This window comes from Oncorhynchus keta, chromosome 10 (genome assembly GCF_023373465.1).
Source record: "Oncorhynchus keta strain PuntledgeMale-10-30-2019 chromosome 10, Oket_V2, whole genome shotgun sequence".
NCBI classification, from domain to species: Eukaryota; Metazoa; Chordata; class Actinopteri; order Salmoniformes; family Salmonidae; genus Oncorhynchus; species Oncorhynchus keta.
In genome coordinates this window covers 83,303,522-83,324,954 of record NC_068430.1, presented here as the reverse complement: position 1 = coordinate 83,324,954, position 21,433 = coordinate 83,303,522, and the positions used below count along the sequence as shown (strand labels likewise).

Genomic DNA, 21,433 nt, shown 5'->3' with positions numbered 1-21,433 from the left:
AAGACACACACTCACATGGAGGGTCAAGACACACACTCACACGGAGGGTCAAGACACACACGGAGGGTCAAGACACACTCACACGGAGAGTCAAGACACACACTCACACGGAGGTCAAGACACACACTCACACGGAGGGTCAAGACACTCACTCACACGGAGAGTCAAGACACACACTCACACGGAGAGTCAAGACACACACTCACACGGAGGGTCAAGACACACACTCACACGGAGGGTCAAGACACACACTCACACGGAGAGTCAAGACACACACTCACACGGAGGGTCAAGACACACACTCACACGGAGAGTCAAGACACACACTCACACGGAGAGTCAAGACACACACTCACACGGAGAGTCAAGACACACACTCACACGGAGGGTCAAGACACACACTCACACGGAGAGTCAAGACACACACTCACACGGAGAGTCAAGACACACACTCACACGGAGAGTCAAGACACACACTCACACGGAGAGTCAAGACACACACTCACACGGAGAGTCAAGACACACACTCACACGGAGAGTCAAGACACACACTCACACGGAGAGTCAAGACACACACTCACACGCACACGGAGAGTCAAGACACACACTCACACGGAGAGTCAAGACACACACTCACACGGAGAGTCAAGACACACACTCACACGGAGAGTCAAGACACACACTCACACGGAGAGTCAAGACACACACTCACACGGAGAGTCAAGACACACACTCACACGGAGAGTCACGGAGGGTCAAGACACACACTCACACGGAGAGTCACGGAGGGTCAAGACACACACTCACACGGAGAGTCAAGACACACACTCACACGGAGAGTCACAGAGGGTCAAGACACACACTCACACGGAGAGTCACGGAGGGTCAAGACACACACTCACACGGAGAGTCAAGACACACACTCACACGGAGACGGAGAGTCAAGACACACACTCACACGGAGTCAAGTCAAGACACACACTCACACGAAGAGTCAAGACACACACTCACACGGAGGTCAAGACACACACTCACACGGAGAGTCAAGACACACACTCACACGGAGAGTCAAGACACACACTCACACGGAGAGTCAAGACACACACTCACACGGAGAGTCAAGACACACACTCACATGGAGAGTCAAGACACACACTCACGGAGACACGGAGGGTCAAGACACACACTCACACGGAGAGTCAAGACACACACTCACACGGAGAGTCAAGACACACACTCACACGGAGAGGGAGAGTCAAGACACTCACTCACACGGAGAGTCAAGACACACACTCACACGGAGAGTCAAGACACACACTCACACGGAGAGTCAAGACACACACTCACACGGAGAGTCAAGACACACACTCACACGGAGAGTCAAGACACACACACTGTAAAGATAAACTCAAAACACCCCCCTGCAGTTTTAAAGTGTTACTCCCTCTGTGAGCTGCCATACTTTGTACTGTTTGTTTTGATAGAAGCAGGACCTACAGAAGGTGAAATGTAACCTCTCTGTCTGTCTAACATAGACTATGTATGTATAGACACTATCTTGTGTGTAATATATGTCATTTTGAATAGAATGGATCGGCTCTATTTTGACATTAAAAGCTCTTTCTACCTTCTTGAGAAGTCCCTGATTTATATTGGTACAATAATATGACATTCCATCACTGTTGTCATGTTTCTTAATTATGGTTTTGGGGAATTATTCAGAATAGCTGTTTTGGTCGTTTAGATGTAATATATTTGTAGGATTATTCAAGCTGAAAGAAAAGACATCAGTGAAGTTGAGATGAATGCAATGTGTAGTCGCTCCGTTAAACCACAAGATGGCACTATCGACACGTAAATCAATTACAACCAGTTTGAGTGAAGTTTGGAACCGTGATTAAACTGCCAAAATGGTCTTCAAGCCAATTCACATATGATCTGAGATGACTGGGTAAAATATAATGTTATAATGCCCTAGTTAAATAAAGGTTAAATCAAATATAAAATCCTATTCAGAAAGAAAGATGAAATGAATTTGCGCAATATGCGCAGCCACGACGGTCTTGAGCGCACAGATCTGTATTCTCGCGGGAACAGCGCATATCTCGTTCTGTTAAAACAGGGAAAACAACAACAGCAGCGGGCAACTTTCAAAATCAAGTGTGAAGGTAAAATCAAACTTGTTAACATTTTCTATAACGTTTCCAAATACAACAAACACGGATTAATAAATCGGATAATTTGTCCACGCTCACCCGATCAACATTGATTAGTCTATTGATCTAGCTAGCTTGCTAACGAGCCTTTAGTAAACACGCTGTCGGCGCGCAAGATGGCGGTCAGTGCAGATCATTTGTTTTGGTAGTTGAAGGAATTATTGGATTTATTTACCCAAATATGACCGTTTGGTAGTTCATTTCTACGGTGATAAACCCCGTGTGAATATGGTTTAGTTTGTTTACTTTCTGCAAGTTTTCCACCTCCTAAAACTAAGTTTTCGACACAACTAGATAGCCAGATAAGCTTGCTAGCTCAAATACTAGCTTGTAGAACCCACATGGAAACGACCAGAACCAAAAGGAAAGAAATGGGGAGATCGTCAGATGGACAGTTAACCCCAAAAGATGGTGTGATTGAGGGCACTCCTCTTCAGAATGTAACTGTGAGGGGAGATACTCCAATGGGTGATGAAAATGTGGTGAGTATGGACAACGATACTCACAACTTGCGCCCCTCCAGTCCCCAGCTCAGGCCGTCGTTACCTTACGACCCCGGCACCCAGGGGGAAAGATGAGAGCTAAGAGGGTATGTCACTTATTGAGATGCAATTGTGGTAACAATATCTGGTTATCATATGACAACAAACACTCTGCAGGTATATCAGTTTTAAGAGGTGCATTTAAAGGGAAGGTCGTCAGTAGTAAGATGCACCACTGCAGGTGTATCAGTTTTAAGAGGAACAAAAGGGGCATTTGTAAGATCAAGAAGGAGATGGTTGGAGGAAGGTGGAGAAAAAATACAAAATACTTTTACAATTTAGAAAGAAAAAATTCTAAATGTACATCTTTTCATAAGCTTAATATAGATGGCAAAGAAAAATGTAAACCCAAAAGATGTTTCAAAATATCTTTCAGAATTCCATGGTAACCTTTCTACCAGTCATGCCTGTCCTACTAAATATATCTGCCTTTCTAGACTCTGTCAAAGACTATACAAAATGTATAGATGAAGACTTCCAAAAGTCTTGTGATTAAATTATTTCTATCAATGCCATCATTTTTTTACATTTTTTTAAATTTAATTATCAGTGAATTCTATAAATATTATCAGAAGGATATTATTGAATTTATGTTTAATGTTTTTAAGGAGGCAATTGATTTAGGGGTCCTGCCTGTTTCTATGACACAAGGCCTCATTTCTGTAAAACCCAAACCAAACAAACATTCTATGATGTTAGAAAATTGGAGACCAAATCACATGAATGAACAATGATGGAAAGATGCTTGCATCCATCTTTGCAGAAAGACTTAAAAAAGGTCTTGACCAAATCATTGATGAAACCCAGTCTGGTTTTATGAAGGGCAGACATATGTGTAATAATATTCTACTAGTATTGGACTTGATCGACTACAATGAGCACATTATGGAAGATAACTTTTCTTTGTCGACTTTTACAAGGTGTTTGATACAGTTGAACATTATTTTCTTTTTGACACTCTTAAATTTTTTGGTTTTGGTCAATATTTTCAAAATGTAATTAAGACACTTTACAATAATAGTAACAGCCCTGTTAAATTATCCCATGGAACTTTACAGAGATTAGACGTGGAATTAAACAAGGATGCCCAATTTTCTCCTTTCTTATTTTTATTGATCACACAAGTTATGGCACTTCATATAAATAAGGATAGTTTTAGGGGTATTCAGATACAAGACAAAGAGATAAAATATTGACCAATCGGCTGATGACACCAGTATTAAAAAAAGGAAAGATCATAATGAGGTCAGGAAAGCTATTGAGGGTATTAATGCCTTCACACATGTATCAGGTTTATCTCTGAATATCAGGAAATGTGAATTATTTTTGTGGAAAAGATGTGACTTAAACTCAGTATGTAATATCCCTGTAAAAGCTGTGATCACATATCTTGGTATTAAAGTTAGCACAGATCAGAAAGAAAGGGCCGACTTAAATTTCTCTCCTGTTGTAGAGGACATTGATTGGAAGAGATTTAACTCCTGGTTATTAAGAGATCTTTATCTGGACGTGTACTTTTATCACAGTCTGAAGGTCCAGATGAGTTTATACCTGCCTTGCCTTGGATGTTCCTCTGTCAGAAACTACAATGGTTGATACTAAATGATTTAACTTCATATGGAGGAACAAACATGATTTAATAAAAGCGGTAATATGTAGGACCCAAGGTGAGGGAGGGTTGAATGCTCTGGATTGTAAAACCTCTAATATAATATTTCAGATTAAATGGATAGAAAACTATTTAAGAAATAAGGATTGCATCTGGAATATCCTCCCTAATTTAATACTCCAACAGATTGGTGGTCTAGAAGTCCAACTAAAATGCACCGTTGATTTGGGTAAAATCCCTATTAAGCTGCAAACTTTCATAAACAAGTACTTCTAACTTGGAACCACATGTACAAACACAATTTTCCCTACATAGGTAAACAATCTGGAATAATGAAGACATAAAATACAAAAACAAGTCTTTATTTATTTTTTCCTGGAGGGTGGATCAGCTTAATATTGCGGAAAGAATGTTGCTTCCAATGTAATTGTCTGCATCATTTCCAATCCCCGTATTGTTTTGGTAAATATATATATAAATACACACATACATACATACACATACCTATATAGACATATACATACACATATATACATACACGTACCTATATAGACATAAATATACACATATATACATACCTATATAGACATATATATACATATATATACATACACATACCTATATAGACATATACATATACACATACACATACCTATATAGACATATACATATACATACCTATATATAGACATATACATACACATACCTATATAGACATATACACATACACATACCTATATATACATACATACTATATAGACATATACATACCTATATAGACATATACATACACACATATAGACATATACACACACACCTATATAGACATATACATACACATACCTATATAGACATATACACACACCTATATAGACATATACATACCTATATAGACATATACATACACATATATACATACACGACATATACATACACATACACGTACATACATATATAGACATATATATAGACATACATACACATACCTATATAGACATATATATACATACCATATACATACACATACCTATATAGACATATACATACACACATACCTATATAGACATATACATACACATACCTATATAGACATATACATACACATACATATACTATATAGACATATACATATACACATATACATACACATACCTATATAGACATATACATACACATACCTATATAGACATATACATATATATAGACACATATACCTATATAGACATACACATACCTATATAGACATACATATACACATATATACATACACATACCTATATAGACATACATAGTTTTACCTATATAGACATATACATACACATACATATATAGACATATACATACACATACCTATATAGACATATACATACACATATTCCTATATAGACATATACATACACATACCTATATAGACATATACATACACATATATACATACACGTACCTATATAGATAAATATACACATATATACATACACATACCTATATAGACATACATACAGTATACCTACATAATATACACATACCTATATAGACACACATACCTTCTGCTTCTACCTTCAATCCATACATCTTATACACATATACATACAGACACATATCATACTTTACAATAGTTCTACACATGTTTGTTCTTAGTCCTTCCTCTATTTACCTGATGACATACAGTTTGATTTCTATTTGTAAACTGTGCCTATTTACAAAAACACTTCTGTTCTACCTTCAACCTATACACACTGTACATTTTACAGATCCAGTTTGATTTCTATTTGTAACTGTGCTATTTCACAAAAGTTCCGAACCTATGTACATTTTACAGACCCCGTATGTTTTACATTGTTTATCTTGTTATTAGTCCCAGCCTTGAGCTCCACTCAACCTCTCCCATCTGTCTCTCAACATCATCCATTTCGGATTTCTACTTGCCATATATTTTCTACTGTAGATGCTTCACAAAACAATTGAACCTTCCTATTCTCATAGCTTCTACAGATTGTAAATTTAAAATAAACGTTTTTGCTAAAATAATTATTATATTATTGATTGATTGACTATGGCTTTTCAAATCACCCAGTATTGCTGTCTGTAGTGTTAGAGAACTATTGTAAAGTAGACTGTGTCTGTAGTGTTAGTTCTGTGTAGTGTTAGAGAACTATTGTAAAGTAGACTGTGTCTGTAGTGTTAGTTCTGTGTAGTGTTAGAGAACTATTGTAAAGTAGACTGTGTCTGTAGTGTTAGTTCTGTGTAGTGTTGGAGAACTATTGTAAAGTAGACTGTGTCTGTAGTGTTAGTTCTGTGTAGTGTTGGAGAACTATTGTAAAGTAGACTGTGTCTGTAGTGTTAGTTCTGTGTAGTGTTAGAGAACTATTGTAAAGTAGACTGTGTCTGTAGTGTTAGTTCTGTGTAGTGTTGGAGAACTATTGTAAAGTAGACTGTGTCTGTAGTGTTAGTTCTGTGTAGTGTTAGAGAACTATTGTAAAGTAGACTGTGTCTGTAGTGTTAGTTCTGTGTAGTGTTAGAGAACTATTGTAAAGTAGACTGTGTCTGTAGTGTTAGTTCTGTGTAGTGTTAGAGAACTATTGTAAAGTAGACTGTGTCTGTAGTGTTAGTTCTGTGTAGTGTTAGAGAACTATTGTAAAGTAGACTGTGTCTGTAGTGTTAGTTCTGTGTAGTGTTAGAGAACTATTGTAAAGTAGACTGTGTCTGTAGTGTTAGTTCTGTGTAGTGTTAGAGAACTATTGTAAAGTAGACTGTGTCTGTAGTGTTAGTTCTGTGTAGTGTTAGAGAACTATTGTAAAGTAGACTGTGTCTGTAGTGTTAGTTCTGTGTAGTGTTAGAGAACTATTGTAAAGTAGACTGTGTCTGTAGTGTTAGTTCTGTGTAGTGTTAGAGAACTATTGTAAAGTAGACTGTGTCTGTAGTGTTAGTTCTGTGTAGTGTTGGAGAACTATTGTAAAGTAGACTGTCTGTAGTGTTAGTTCTGTGGAGTGTTAGAGAACTATTGTAAAGTAGACTGTGTCTGTAGTGTTAGTTCTGTGTAGTGTTAGAGAACTATTGTAAAGTAGACTGTGTCTGTAGTGTTAGTTCTGTGTAGTGTTAGAGAACTATTGTAAAGTAGACTGTGTCTGTAGTGTTAGTTCTGTGTAGTGTTAGAGAACTATTGTAAAGTAGACTGTGTCTGTAGTGTTAGTTCTGTGTAGTGTTAGAGAACTATTGTAAAGTAGACTGTGTCTGTAGTGTTAGTTCTGTGTAGTGTTAGAGAACTATTGTAAAGTAGACTGTGTCTGTAGTGTTAGTTCTGTGTAGTGTTAGAGAACTATTGTAAAGTAGACTGTGTCTGTAGTGTTAGTTCTGTGTAGTGTTGGAGAACTATTGTAAAGTAGACTGTGTCTGTAGTGTTAGTTCTGTGTAGTGTTGGAGAACTATTGTAAAGTAGACTGTGTCTGTAGTGTTAGTTCTAGGCAAATGTTGCAATTCTTCAGACATTCCTGGACCTGTGACCAAAAATGAGCTACACATGGACAGTACCAAAATAAATGATCTAATGACTCTGCCTCCTCACAGCAGAATCTGCAGAGCTGGGAACATTGTATCCCCCATATATATAACATTCTATTAGTTGCAAGGATTTTGTATAGTAATTTATATTGAAAAATGTGAAGTTTTGAATCCGGCGTTGTTTTGCGTATCAATTCATAAACCATGTGCCATGGAATGGGTACATCGAACATCTCTTCCCAACTATTTTGCCATTTATATGGCACAGCTGTCAGTTTTTTGGTCCTTAAATGAAATTGGTGAAGGTGTTTATTTATCACACTTTTCTTGAACCATTTATGTTCTTTAATAAAGGGCCGACATACAAGTTCTTTACTTTTTTCCCCTTCTACTTGCCTCTTCCATTTTTGTGGTAATGCTGCAATTAATTGGTTGTAATTTTGGGTAGAGCAGACATTTCCATATGTCTGTATTAGCTGCATGTGTGACATAACTCCACCAGTCCTATTTATGATGTCATTCACTAAATGTATACCTTTTTTTTTAAATTTCTTTGATAAATGCAGTTTTTTTATCAATATATATATAATATATTTTAATTTAACCACAATATTTGTTGTACTATTTGTTCCGTCCTTTCAGGTGGATTAAAATTAAATTGCAACCAACTTTCTAAGGCTTGTTTAAAAAATAAAGATATTATGGAGATGATTTCCTTTCCAAACAACTGATAGTGAGCCGGTGTGATCTGAATAAAGGGGAAAAGGCCCTTCTTGAACATGGGATGAGACATTCCTACCAATTGACTAGAGAACCAGTTTGGATTTAAGTATAACTTTTGTATGACTGATGCCTTTAGTGAGAGGTCTAATGCTTTAATATTTAATCATTTCTGCCCACTGAATTCATATTCGTTATATAAATAGGCCCTTTTAATTTGATCTGGTTTGCAGTTCCAAATAAAATTGAATATTTTTTGTTCATATAATTTAAAAGCAGGTCGCTAGGTGTAGGCAAAAGCATAAGCAAATAGGTAAACTGATATAACTAAGGAGTTAATCAGGGGGATTTTTCCACAAATAGACAGGTATTTTCCTTTCCATGGTAGCAAGATCTTATCTGTTTTTGCTAACTTTCTATAAAAATGTATTGGAGTGAGAATTTCTTTCCTTTGGGATTTGTATGTCTACATCTCCGTCAGACCATTTAATTGGTCAACTACATGGTAATGGTCAAAATGTGGTCAACTTTTTGGTAGTGATCAAATACGTAATATAGTCATCACATGGTATCATAATTGTGGTTTTAACTACATGGTAAGAGTCAAACATGTATCTAGATCAACTACATGGAGGTCAACTACATGGAGAGAACTCTAATTGGTCAACTTTTAATTGGTCAGACTAGAAGAAGAGCAAAAGTATCTAGTCCTCTAGGAGGCAACTACACGGAGAGAACTCTAATTGTGGTTTTAACCAGAGGGATAGCAAAAGTATCTAGATCCTCTAGGAGGCCGTGGAGAGACTCTAATTGTGGTTTTAATCCAGAGAGAAGAGTCAAAAGTATCTAGATCCTCTAGGAGGCCGTATAGTAGACTCTAATTGTGGTTTTAATCCAGAGAGAAGAAGAGCAAAAGTATCTAGATCCTCTAGGAGGCCGTGGAGAGACTCTAATTGTGGTTTTAATCCAGAGAGAAGAAGAGCAAAAGTATCTAGATCCTCTAGGAGGCCGTGGAGAGACTCTAATTGTGGTTTTAATCCAGAGAGAAGAGCAAAAGTATCTAGATCCTCTAGGAGGCCGTGGAGAGACTCTAATTGTGGTTTTAATCCAGAGAGAAGAACAAAAGTATCTAGATCCTCTAGGAGGCCGTGGAGAGACTCTAATTGTGGTTTTAATCCAGAGAGAAGAAGAGCAAAAGTATCTAGATCCTCTAGGAGGCCGTGGAGAGACTCTAATTGTGGTTTTAATCCAGAGAGAAGAGCAAAAGTATCTAGATCCTCTAGGAGGCCGTGGAGAGACTCTAATTGTGGTTTTAATCCAGAGAGAAGAGCAAAAGTATCTAGATCCTCTAGGAGGCCGTGGAGAGACTCTAATTGTGGTTTTAATCCAGAGAGAAGAGCAAAAGTATCTATATCCTCTAGGAGGCCGTGGAGAGACTCTAATTGTGGTTTTAATCCAGAGAGAAGAGTAAAAGTATCTATATCCTCTAGGAGGCCGTGGAGAGACTCTAATTGTGGTTTTAAAGTATCTAGATCCTCTAGGAGGCCGTGGAGAGACTCTAATTGTGGTTTTAATCCAGAGAGAAGAAGAGCAAAAGTATCTAGATCCTCTAGGAGGCCGTGGAGAGACTCTAATTGTGGTTTTAATCCAGAGAGGAGAAGAGTAAAAGTATCTATATCCTCTAGGAGGCCGTGGAGAGACTCTAATTGTGGTTTTAAAGTATCTATATCCTCTAGGAGGCCGTGGAGAGACTCTAATTGTGGTTTTAAAGTATCTATATCCTCTAGGAGGCCGTGGAGAGACTCTAATTGTGGTTTTAAAGTATCTAGATCCTCTAGGAGGCCGTGGAGAGACTCTAATTGTGGTTTAAAAGTATCTATATCCTCTAGGAGGCCGTGGAGAGACTCTAATTGTGGTTTTAAAAGAAAACATGAATCATCAGCGAACAATGACACCTTAGTTTTCAGGACACGGATTTCTAATCCCTTAATATTATCTTTGATCTAATCTTAACAGCTAACATTTCGATGGCAATAATGAACAGATATGCCGATAGTGGACAACCTTGTTTTACTCCTCTAGAGAGTTAAAACATTTCTGAGATATAGCCATTATTTACTATTTTACACCTAGTGTTACTATACATAACCTTGACCTATTTTATAAGAGATTCCCCAAAATTGAAATATTCTAGGCATTTATATATAAACTCCAGTCTTTTCTAAATCAGCTATGAAAACCGGGCCTGGTGTCCCCGATATTTCAGTGTTCTATCGTTTCCAGTACTTGTCTTATATTATCTCCAATGTATCGTCCATGTAAAAACCTGTCTGATGAATAATATCTGACAATACTTTTTTAAATTCTGTGTGCCAAGCATTTTGCTAGGATTTTTGCATCACAACACTGAAGTGTAAGAGGTTTCCAATTTTTTTAATGGACTGGATCTTTATATAAACCACTCGGGCCCTGTTTCAGTGATAATGATATCAGACCTTCTTGTTGCGTGTCTGATCATCTACCATTTATATAGGAGTGGTTAAAACAAGCCAACAATGGTATATCAAAAAAAGTGTTGTATACTTCCACTGGTATGCCATCCAGCCCTGTATACTTCCACTGGTTTGCCATCCAGCCCTGTATACTTCCACTGGTTTGCCATCCAGCCCTGTATACTTCCACTGGTTTGCCATCCAGCCCTGTATACTTCCACTGGTTTGCCATCCAGCCCTGTATACTTCCACTGGTATGCCATCCAGCCCTGTATACTTCCACTGGTTTGCCATCCAGCCCTGTATACTTCCACTGGTATGCCATCCAGCCCTGTATACTTCCACTGGTTTGCCATCCAGCCCTGTATACTTCCACTGGTATGCCATCCAGCCCTGTATACTTCCACTGGTATGCCATCCAGCCCTGTATACTTCCACTGGTATGCCATCCAGCCCTGTATACTTCCACTGGTATGCCATCCAGCCCTGTATACTTCCACTGGTATGCCATCCAGCCCTGTATACTTCCACTGGTATGCCATCCAGCCCTGTATACTTCCACTGGTATGCCATCCAGCCCTGTATACTTCCACTGGTTTGCCATCCAGCCCTGTATACTTCCACTGGTATGCCATCCAGCCCTGTATACTTCCACTGGTATGCCATCCAGCCCTGTATACTTCCACTGGTATGCCATCCAGCCCTGTATACTTCCACTGGTTTGCCATCCAGCCCTGTAGACTTCCACTGGTATGCCATCCAGCCCTGTATACTTCCACTGGTATGCCATCCAGCCCTGTATACTTCCACTGGTATGCCATCCAGCCCTGTAGACTTCCACTGGTATGCCATCCAGCCCTGTATACTTCCACTGGTATGCCATCCAGCCCTGTATACTTCCACTGGTATGCCATCCAGCCCTGTATACTTCCACTGGTATGCCATCCAGCCCTGTATACCTCCACTGGTATGCCATCCAGCCCTGTATACTTCCACTGGTTTGCCATCCAGCCCTGTATACTTCCACTGGTATGCCATCCAGCCCTGTATACTTCCACTGGTATGCCATCCAGCCCTGTATACTTCCACTGGTATGCCATCCAGCCCTGTATACCTCCACTGGTATGCCATCCAGCCCTGTATACTTCCACTGGTTTTCCATCCAGCCCTGTATACTTCCACTGGTATGCCATCCAGCCCTGTATACTTCCACTGGTATGCCATCCAGCCCTGTATACTTCCACTGGTTTGCCATCCAGCCCTGTATACTTCCACTGGTATGCCATCCAGCCCTGTATACTTCCACTGGTTTGCCATCCAGCCCTGTATACTTCCACTGGTTTGCCATCCAGCCCTGTATACTTCCACTGGTATGCCATCCAGCCCTGTATACTTCCACTGGTTTGCCATCCAGCCCTGTATACTTCCACTGGTATGCCATCCAGCCCTGTATACTTCCACTGGTTTGCCATCCAGCCCTTTATACTTCCACTGGTATGCCATCCAGCCCTGTATACTTCCACTGGTTTGCCATCCAGCCATGTATACTTCCATTATACACAAGATAGACTATGTATGTATAGACACTATGTTAGACAGACGGAGAGGTTACATTTCACCTTATGTTGTACCTCTGTCTTATGTAGTAGAAATAATGGATTTCAGCAGACCAAGGCAGGCAACTACACAGGACAGACAGAGGTACATGGTAAGCATTTACCACAACTACACAGGACAGACAGAGGTACATGGTACGCATTTACCACAACTACACAGGACAGACAGAGGTACGCATTTACCACAACTACACAGGACAGACAGAGGTAAGCATTTACCACAACTACACAGGACAGACAGAGGTACATGGTACGCATTTACCACAACTACACAGGACAGACAGAGGTACATGGTAAGCATTTACCACAACTACACAGGACAGACAGAGGTACATGGTAAGCATTTACCACAACTACACAGGACAGACAGAGGTACATGGTACGCATTTACCACAACTACACAGGACAGACAGAGGTACGCATTTACCACAACTACACAGGACAGACAGAGGTACGCATTTACCACAACTACACAGGACAGACAGAGGTAAGCATTTACCACAACTACACAGGACAGACAGAGGTAAGCATTTACCACAACTACACAGGACAGACAGAGGTACATGGTAAGCATTTACCACAACTACACAGGACAGACAGAGGTACATGGTAAGCATTTACCACAACTACACAGGACAGACAGAGGTACATGGTACGCATTTACCACAACTACACAGGACAGACAGAGGTACATGGTAAGCATTTACCACAACTACACAGGACAGACAGAGGTACATGGTACGCATTTACCACAACTACACAGGACAGACAGAGGTACATGGTACACATTTACCATGTTACATTTTTAAGAAATCGCTGTAGTCGGAGCTGAACTCTACAGACCCTTGTCACTGTTTGACCCCGAGGAGAATATTATCTTCAAAAACCTCCGTCATGGGGTCATTGACTGTTCTGTGTAATGTACTGGAACAGAGATTCGTGATTAAGGGCCGGTCAGTAAGCTAAAGATAACCCAAATAATAACTCCACATTGCTGACTGTTAGCTGTCGTTGCCATCGCCATAGCAACGTGAGCAAGCTCGTTCCATTTTATTAGCAGGGATTCCTAGTGCATGGAATATTTAGCATGGTCTATCCCTTTATCATTTAGTGAAACTCACCTTTCACTTGTTGTTCTTCCTCTTTTGAATCCATCTGTAGCCTTCCATGTCTGAACAGAAGTCCACAGAGTCCCCGGGTTCTGGCTGTGGTGTTCCAGCCCAGAGAAGCTCACAGCAGGGTCCAGAGATGGTCTCAGTGAAGCTGGAGGACTGCAGTCAAACACTGGAACTCAATGTGATTGTCAAAGAGGAATGGGAGGAGAGAGAAGTCAAAGAGGAGGTGGAGAACAGGGAAGTGTCTGCTCCAGACCAAGAGGATGAGGAGGAGGAGGAGGCAGCAGTAGATAGTATCACTGACCCAGGTAAGTTCAGGTGTGGAGTATGGAGAGAGGTTGGTGCCTATTGTATTGTTTCTGCTTGCATCAAACATATTTTAAAGCCCTTTCCAATGCTGTTCCTGATTCTAACCCCGTATCTGTCCATATTCCCACAGGAGAGATCTCCAACCCAGGTTCAGACAGTGAGCCCAGTTCCACAGCATCAGGAAACCATAAACAACACAGACGGAGGAACTCAAGACAGAAACATCACCACTGCATGGACTGCTACACTAGTTTCTATGATCCAGAGGAGTTGAGAAGACACACTTGTAGACCCCACCCCTGCTCAGACTGCAGAGACAGTTTTATTTGTCCAACTCACCTCATACCACACCAACAGACTCTCAAAACAAAGAAGCCTTACATGTGTGGTCAATGTGGCAAGAGATTTCAGACCCCAGGCACCTTGAAGACACACCAACTTACTCACACAGGAAAGAAGCCTTTCCACTGCTCCCAGTGTGGGAAGACTTTTGATTCATCATTGCATTTGAAGAGACACCATAAAATACACACAGGAGAGAAGCCTCATCAATGCTCTGAATGCGGGAAGAGTTTCAATCAGTTATCACATTTAAAGGCACACCAACAAACTCACACAGGAGAGAATCTTTTTCACTGCTCTCCGTGTGGGAAGGGTTTCAGTCTGTCATCTAATCTGAAGAGGCACCAGCTAATGCACAAAGAGAAGCCTTACCACTGCTCTCATTGTAGGAAGAGTTGTAAGTTGGAAGGAAGCCTTCAGAGTCATCAGAGAATACACAGTGGAGAGAAGCCCCACTGTTCCCAAAGCTTCAATCAAGCAGGAGACCTAAAGACACATCAGAGAGTACACAGTGGCGAGAAGCCCTACCACTGCTCCCAATGTGGGAAGCGCTTTAGTCGGGCAGGACGGCTAAATGAACACCAGAAATATCACACTGGAGAGAAGCCATACCGCTGTGATCAGTATGGGAAGAGTTTCCATCAGGTAGGACACCTAAATAACCACCAAAGGATACACACGGGAGAAACCGTACAGCTGTGATCAGTGTGGAAAGAGATTCCATTGGGAAGGATACCTAAATAATCATCAAGAGAATACGGCGAGAAACCTTACCACTGCTCTCCGTGTGGGATGAGTTTCACTTGGTTATCGTCCCTAAAATATCACCAGTTAAAATGTCAGGGTCGTTCCATTACTACTATTATTATCCAATATTAAAATACATGTTCAATGAGATGCCCTTTAATATAGGCCATTGTGAAATCAATACATCCGGTTTTTAATATAAATACTAAAGGCCGATTTTAATTAGGGACGATTTTTCAAGTTTTCATAACAATTGGTCATCGATATTTGTGGACACCGATTATGGTCGATTACATTGCATTCCATGAGGAAACTGCGTGGCAGGCTTGACCACCTGGTACGCGAGTGCGGTAGGAGCCAAGGTAAGTTGCTAGCGAGCATTAAACTGACCTTATAAAAAAAACAATAAATCTTCACATAATCACTAGTTAACTACACATGGTTGATGATATTACTAGGTTAACTAGCTTGTCCTGCGTTGCATATAGTCGATGCGGTGCCTTTTAATTTATCATCGAATCACAGCCTACCTCACCAAGCGGGTGATGATTTAACAAAAGCACAATTGTTGCACGAATGTACCTCACCATAAACCATAAACCTCAATGTACCTCATCATAAACATCAATGTACCTAACCATAAACATCAATGTACCTCATCATAAACATCAATGTACCTCACCATAAACATCAATGTACCTCATCATAAACATCAATGTACCTAACCATAAACATCAATGTACCTAACCATAAACATCAATGTACCTCACCATAAACATCAATGTACCTCACCATAAACATCAATGTACCTAACCATAAACCTCAATGTACCTCACCATAAACATCAATGTACCTAACCATAAACATCAATGTACCTCACCATAAACCTCAATGTACCTCACCATAAACATCAATGTACCTCACCATAAACATCAATGTACCTCACCATAAACCTCAATGTACCTCACCATAAACATCAATGTACCTAACCATAAACCTCAATGTACCTCACCATAAACATCAATGTACCTCATCATAAACATCAATGTACCTAACCATAAACATCAATGTACCTCACCATAAACATCAATGTACCTAACCATAAACCTCAATGTACCTCACCATAAACATCAATGTACCTAACCATAAACATCAATGTACCTCACCATAAACATCAATGTACCTCACCATAAACATCAATGTACCTCACCATAAACATCAATGTACCTCACCATAAACCTCAATGTACCTCACCATAAACCTCAATGTACCTCACCATAAACATCAATGTACCTCACCATAAACATCAATGTACCTCATCATAAACATCAATGTACCTCATCATAAACATCAATGTACCTCACCATAAACCTCAATGTACCTAACCATAAACATCAATGTACCTAACCATAAACATCAATGTACCTCACCATAAACATCAATGTACCTAACCATAAACATCAATGTACCTCATCATAAACATCAATGTACCTCATCATAAACATCAATGTACCTAACCATAAACATCAATGTACCTCACCATAAACATCAATGTACCTAACCATAAACATCAATGTACCTAACCATAAACATCAATGTACCTAACCATAAACATCAATGTACCTAACCATAAACATCAATGTACCTCATCATAAACATCAATGTACCTAACCATAAACATCAATGTACCTCACCATAAACATCAATGTACCTAACCATAAACATCAATGTACCTCATCATAAACATCAATGTACCTCATCATAAACATCAATGTACCTAACCATAAACATCAATGTACCTCACCATAAACATCAATGTACCTCACCATAAACCTCAATGTACCTCATCATAAACATCAATGTACCTAACCATAAAAACATCAATGTACCTAACCATAAACATCAATGTACCTAACCATAAACATCAATGTACCTCATCATAAACATCAATGTACCTCACCATAAACATCATGTATCTATAAACATCAATGTACCTCACCATAAACATCAATGTACCTCATAAACATCAATATCAATAAACATCAATACCTAACCATAAACATCAATGTACCTATCCATAAACATCAATGTACCTAATCATAAACATCAATGTACCTAACCATAAACATCAATGTACCTAACCATAAACATCAATGTACCTAACCATAAACATCAATGTACCTAACCATAAACCTCAATGTACCTAACCATAAACCTCAATGTACCTAACCATAAACATCAATGTACCTAACCATAAACATCAATGTACCTAACCATAAACATCAATGTACCTAACCATAAACACCAATGTACCTCATCATAAACCTCAATGTACCTCATCATAAACATCAATGTACCTAACCATAAACACCAATGTACCTCCATAAACATCAATGTACCTCATCATAAACATCAATGTACCTCACCATAAACCTCAATGTACCTCACCATAAACATCAATGTACCTAACCATAAACATCAATGTACCTAACCATAAACAAATGTACCTCACCATAAACCTCAATGTACCTCATCATAAACCTCAATGTACCTCACCATAAACATCAATGTACCTAAAATACCATAAACATCAATGTCAATTCATCATCATAAACATCAATGTACCTCAACATAAACATCAATGTACCTAACCATAAACATCAATGTACCTAACCATAAACATCAATGTACCCAACCAATAAAACATCAATGTACCTAACCATAAACATCAATGTACCTCACCATAAACCTCAATGTACCTAACCATAAACATCAATGTACCTAACCATAAACCTCAATGTACCTCACCATAAACATCAATGTACCTAACCATAAACATCAATGTACCTCAACCATAAACCTCAATGTACCTCACCATAAACATCAATGTACCTAACCATAAACATCAATGTACCTAACCATAAACCTCATCATGTACCTCACCATAAACATCAATGTACCTAACCATAAACATCAATGTACTTCCATAAACATGTTACAATAAACATCAATGTACCTCATCATAAACATCAATGTACCTAACCATAAACCTCAATGTACCTAACCATAAACATCAATGTACCTAACCATAAACTCAATGTACCTAACCATAAACATCAATGTACAACCATAAACATCAATGTACCTCACCATAAACATCAATGTACCTAACCATAAACATCAATGTACCTAACCATAAACATCAATGTACCTAACCATAAACATCAGAGTAACCATAAACCTCAATGTACCTAACCATAAACCTCAATGTACCTCACCATAAACCTCAATGTACCTACCATAAACACAATGTACCTTACCATAAACATCAATGTACCTAAATAAACATCAATGTACCTAACCATAAACATCAATGTACCTAATCATAAACATCAATGTACCTAACCATAAACCTCAATGTACCTAACATAAAATCAATGTACCTCACCATAAACATCAATGTACCTCACCATAAACATCAATGTACCTAACCATAAACATCAATGTACCTAACCATAAACATCAATGTACCTCATCATAAACATCAATGTACCTCATCATAAACATCAATGTACCTAACCATAAACATCAATGTACCTAACCATAAACATCAATGTACCTATTATAAACATCAATGTACCTCATCATAAACATCAATGTACCTAACCATAAACATCAATGTACCTCCATAAACATCAATGTACCTCACCATAAACATCAATGTACCTAACCATAAACATCAATGTACCTCATCATAAACATCAATGTTTTGTCAAGATAAACATCAATGTACCTAACCATAAACATCAATGTAAATAAACATCAATGTACCTCATCATAAACATCAATGTACCTACCATAAACAAATGTACCTAATAAACATCAATGTACCTAACCATAAACATCAATGTACCTAACCATAAACATCAATGTACCTAACCATAAACATCAATGTACCTCCATAAACATCAATGTACCTAACCATAAACATCAATGTACCTAAATAAACATCAATGTACCTAACCATAAACATCAATGTACCTAACCATAAACATCAATGTACCTAACCATAAACAAATGTACCTCACCATAAACCTCAATGTACCTCACCATAAACATCAATGTACCTCACCATAAACATCAATGTACCTCACCATAAACCTCAATGTACCTCACCATAAACATCAATGTACCTCACCATAAACCTCAATGTACCTCACCATAAACATCAATGTACCTCACCATAAACATCAATGTACCTCACCATAAACCTCAATGTACCTCACCATAAACCTCAATGTACCTCACCATAAACCTCAATGTACCTCACCATAAACATCAATGTACCTCACCATAAACATCAATGTACCTCATCATAAACATCAATGTACCTCATCATAAACATCAATGTACCTCATCATAAACATCAATGTACCTGAACTAAACATAAACACCTCAATGTACGTATTCACCATAAACCTCAATGTACCTCACCATAAACCTCAATGTACCTCACCATAAACATCAATGTACCTCACCATAAACATCAATGTACCTCATCATAAACATCAATGTACCTCATCATAAACCTCAATGTACCTCACAATAAACATCAATGCCTTTCTTAAAATCAATACAAAGAAGTATATATGTTTCTTAAACCTGCATATTTAGTTAAAATAAGTTAATGTTAGCAGGCAATATTAAACTAGGGAAATAATCATATTAAACTAGGGAAATATCAATATTAAACTAGGGAAATATCAATATTAAACTAGGGAAATATCAATATTAAACTAGGGAAATATCAATATTAAACTAGGGAAATATCAATATTAAACTTGTCACGTCTCTTCCGTTCATTGCACGCAGAGTCAGGGTATATACAACAGAGTGGGCCGCCTGGCTCTTCAGCAGGGACATAATTATGACATAACATTAAAGGTTGTGCAATGTAACAGCAATATTTAGACTTAGGGATGCCACCCTAGATAAAATACAGAACGGTTCCGTATTTCATTGAAAGGTTCTGAGATTTTACCATTCATGTCTTCCATAGAATGTTACTATCATTAAAACCTAATAGAAAACTATAATGGAATGGTTCAAAAATAAACCAACATATATTTTACCATTCATGTCTTCCATAGAATGTTACCAGAGAACGTGTTAGAGTAGATCAACGTCAAAGTTTTTGATACCCGTGTAAATCTCACTAGGATAAGGTAACGTTTGTCAACATATTTTCAATAATTCCACTCTACTAAAAAATATTTATCGTCTGCTTATATTTAGTCGATATTGATCAGAGTCACCTTGTCCTATGGATATCTGCACAGTGATCAAATTGTGAAGGTGGTGTAATCCTACAGGAAACACAGACCTTATTTGAAATCGATCTAAAAACATCCTATGGAAGGAATGAATGAAGGAACCGCTTTTCAGATGTTGCTGGAAGGTGTCATGGGAATTATGACTCACACTTTGGTCGTCGGTTCTTACCATGTCCATTATTAAAATAGGATTTCCTGCATATAGAAATTACAGTTTTTGTTTTCAACATTCATCACAGGTAATTTAAACTCAATCTTTATTAGTCAAACAGTTGAGAGTATTTGTGTCTCCTAAGCAGACTTATGTATCCTTGTCACTTCAGAGAGGTGTGTGTGTGTGTGTGTGTGTGTGTGTGTGTGTGTGTGTGTGTGTGTGTGTGTGTGTGTGTGTGTGTGTGTGTGTGTGTGTGTGTGTGTGTGTGTGTGTGTGTGTGTGTGTGTGTGTGTGTGTGTGTGTGTGTTTAATTTTACAGATGGCAGAGAAAAGCAGAGCACCAGTGTGGGACCATTACATTGAATTGGCACCAGGGAAAGCAAGGTGTCTTATTTGTGATAAAGATATAAGCATGGGGTCAGCAATGGCTAAATCCAAAAATACCACTAACCTGTGGAATCACCTTAAGAACATCCACCCAAACGCCCATAAGGAAGCAATGATGAAAAAAGCAAATGCAAATTCTTCACAAGGAAAAAGTGATGCAGACACGTCACAGACATCGCAGGCTACACTCTTGCAACTTTTTCATAAACAAGCAAAATGGCAGGACAAAGACCCAAAATGGCAGGACAAAGACCCAAAATGGCAGGACAAAGACCCAAAATGGCAGGACAAAGACCCAAAATGGCAGGACAAAGACCAAAATGGCAGGACAAAGACCCAAAATGGCAGGACAA

At 38.6% G+C, this 21,433-nt stretch overlaps 3 protein-coding genes and 1 long non-coding RNA gene across 17 annotated transcripts in view; 3 read left to right on the top strand and 1 right to left on the bottom strand.

The window, feature by feature from the left end:
* Window positions 1–1,638, top strand: part of LOC127932592 (filaggrin-2-like) — a 2,200-nt gene extending 562 nt beyond the window's left edge. For 3 of the 9 annotated variants that reach the window (XR_008146141.1, XR_008146142.1, XR_008146140.1), the window contains exons 2-3: window positions 114–563; window positions 1,018–1,638. Coding sequence is in view for 1 of the 9 variants with exons in the window: in XM_052528594.1 (XP_052384554.1) it covers window positions 16–47; window positions 114–563; window positions 1,018–1,513 (978 nt within the window). In the remaining 8 variants the exon portion in view is untranslated. The other 6 variants (XR_008146139.1, XM_052528594.1, XR_008146138.1 and 3 more) reach the window with 6 other exon arrangements.
* Window positions 1,639–2,055: 417 nt separating this feature from the next.
* LOC118383962 (gastrula zinc finger protein XlCGF57.1-like) overlaps window positions 2,056–21,433 on the top strand; it is a 39,735-nt gene continuing 20,357 nt past the window's right edge. Inside the window, exon 1 of the mRNA XM_052528586.1 lies at window positions 2,056–2,168. The gene's annotated coding sequence lies outside the window, so the exon portion shown is untranslated. The remainder of the gene's footprint in view (window positions 2,169–21,433) is intronic.
* LOC127931980 (zinc finger and SCAN domain-containing protein 2-like) overlaps window positions 2,175–21,433 on the top strand; it is a 50,654-nt gene continuing 31,395 nt past the window's right edge. Inside the window, exons 1-3 of the mRNA XM_052526137.1 lie at window positions 2,175–2,698; window positions 13,855–14,116; window positions 14,248–15,104. Of these exons, the coding sequence (XP_052382097.1) occupies window positions 2,558–2,698; window positions 13,855–14,116; window positions 14,248–15,104 (1,260 nt within the window). The 5' untranslated portion in view covers window positions 2,175–2,557. The remainder of the gene's footprint in view (window positions 2,699–13,854; window positions 14,117–14,247; window positions 15,105–21,433) is intronic.
* Window positions 15,813–20,109, bottom strand: LOC127932587 (uncharacterized). Of its 6 annotated transcripts, XR_008146117.1 has the most exons (9): window positions 19,696–20,109; window positions 19,466–19,597; window positions 19,356–19,421; window positions 18,716–18,759; window positions 18,458–18,501; window positions 18,245–18,288; window positions 17,966–18,053; window positions 17,344–17,497; window positions 15,813–16,961 (listed from the first exon to the last, which is right to left on the bottom strand). It is a non-coding gene; the product is annotated as an uncharacterized LOC127932587 (long non-coding RNA). The 6 variants fall into 6 exon arrangements; XR_008146119.1 differs by lacking the exons at window positions 17,966–18,053; window positions 18,716–18,759 and having other exon boundaries at window positions 15,813–16,631; window positions 17,322–17,453; window positions 19,312–19,597; XR_008146118.1 differs by lacking the exons at window positions 17,966–18,053; window positions 18,716–18,759 and having other exon boundaries at window positions 15,813–16,631; window positions 17,322–17,431; window positions 19,312–19,597.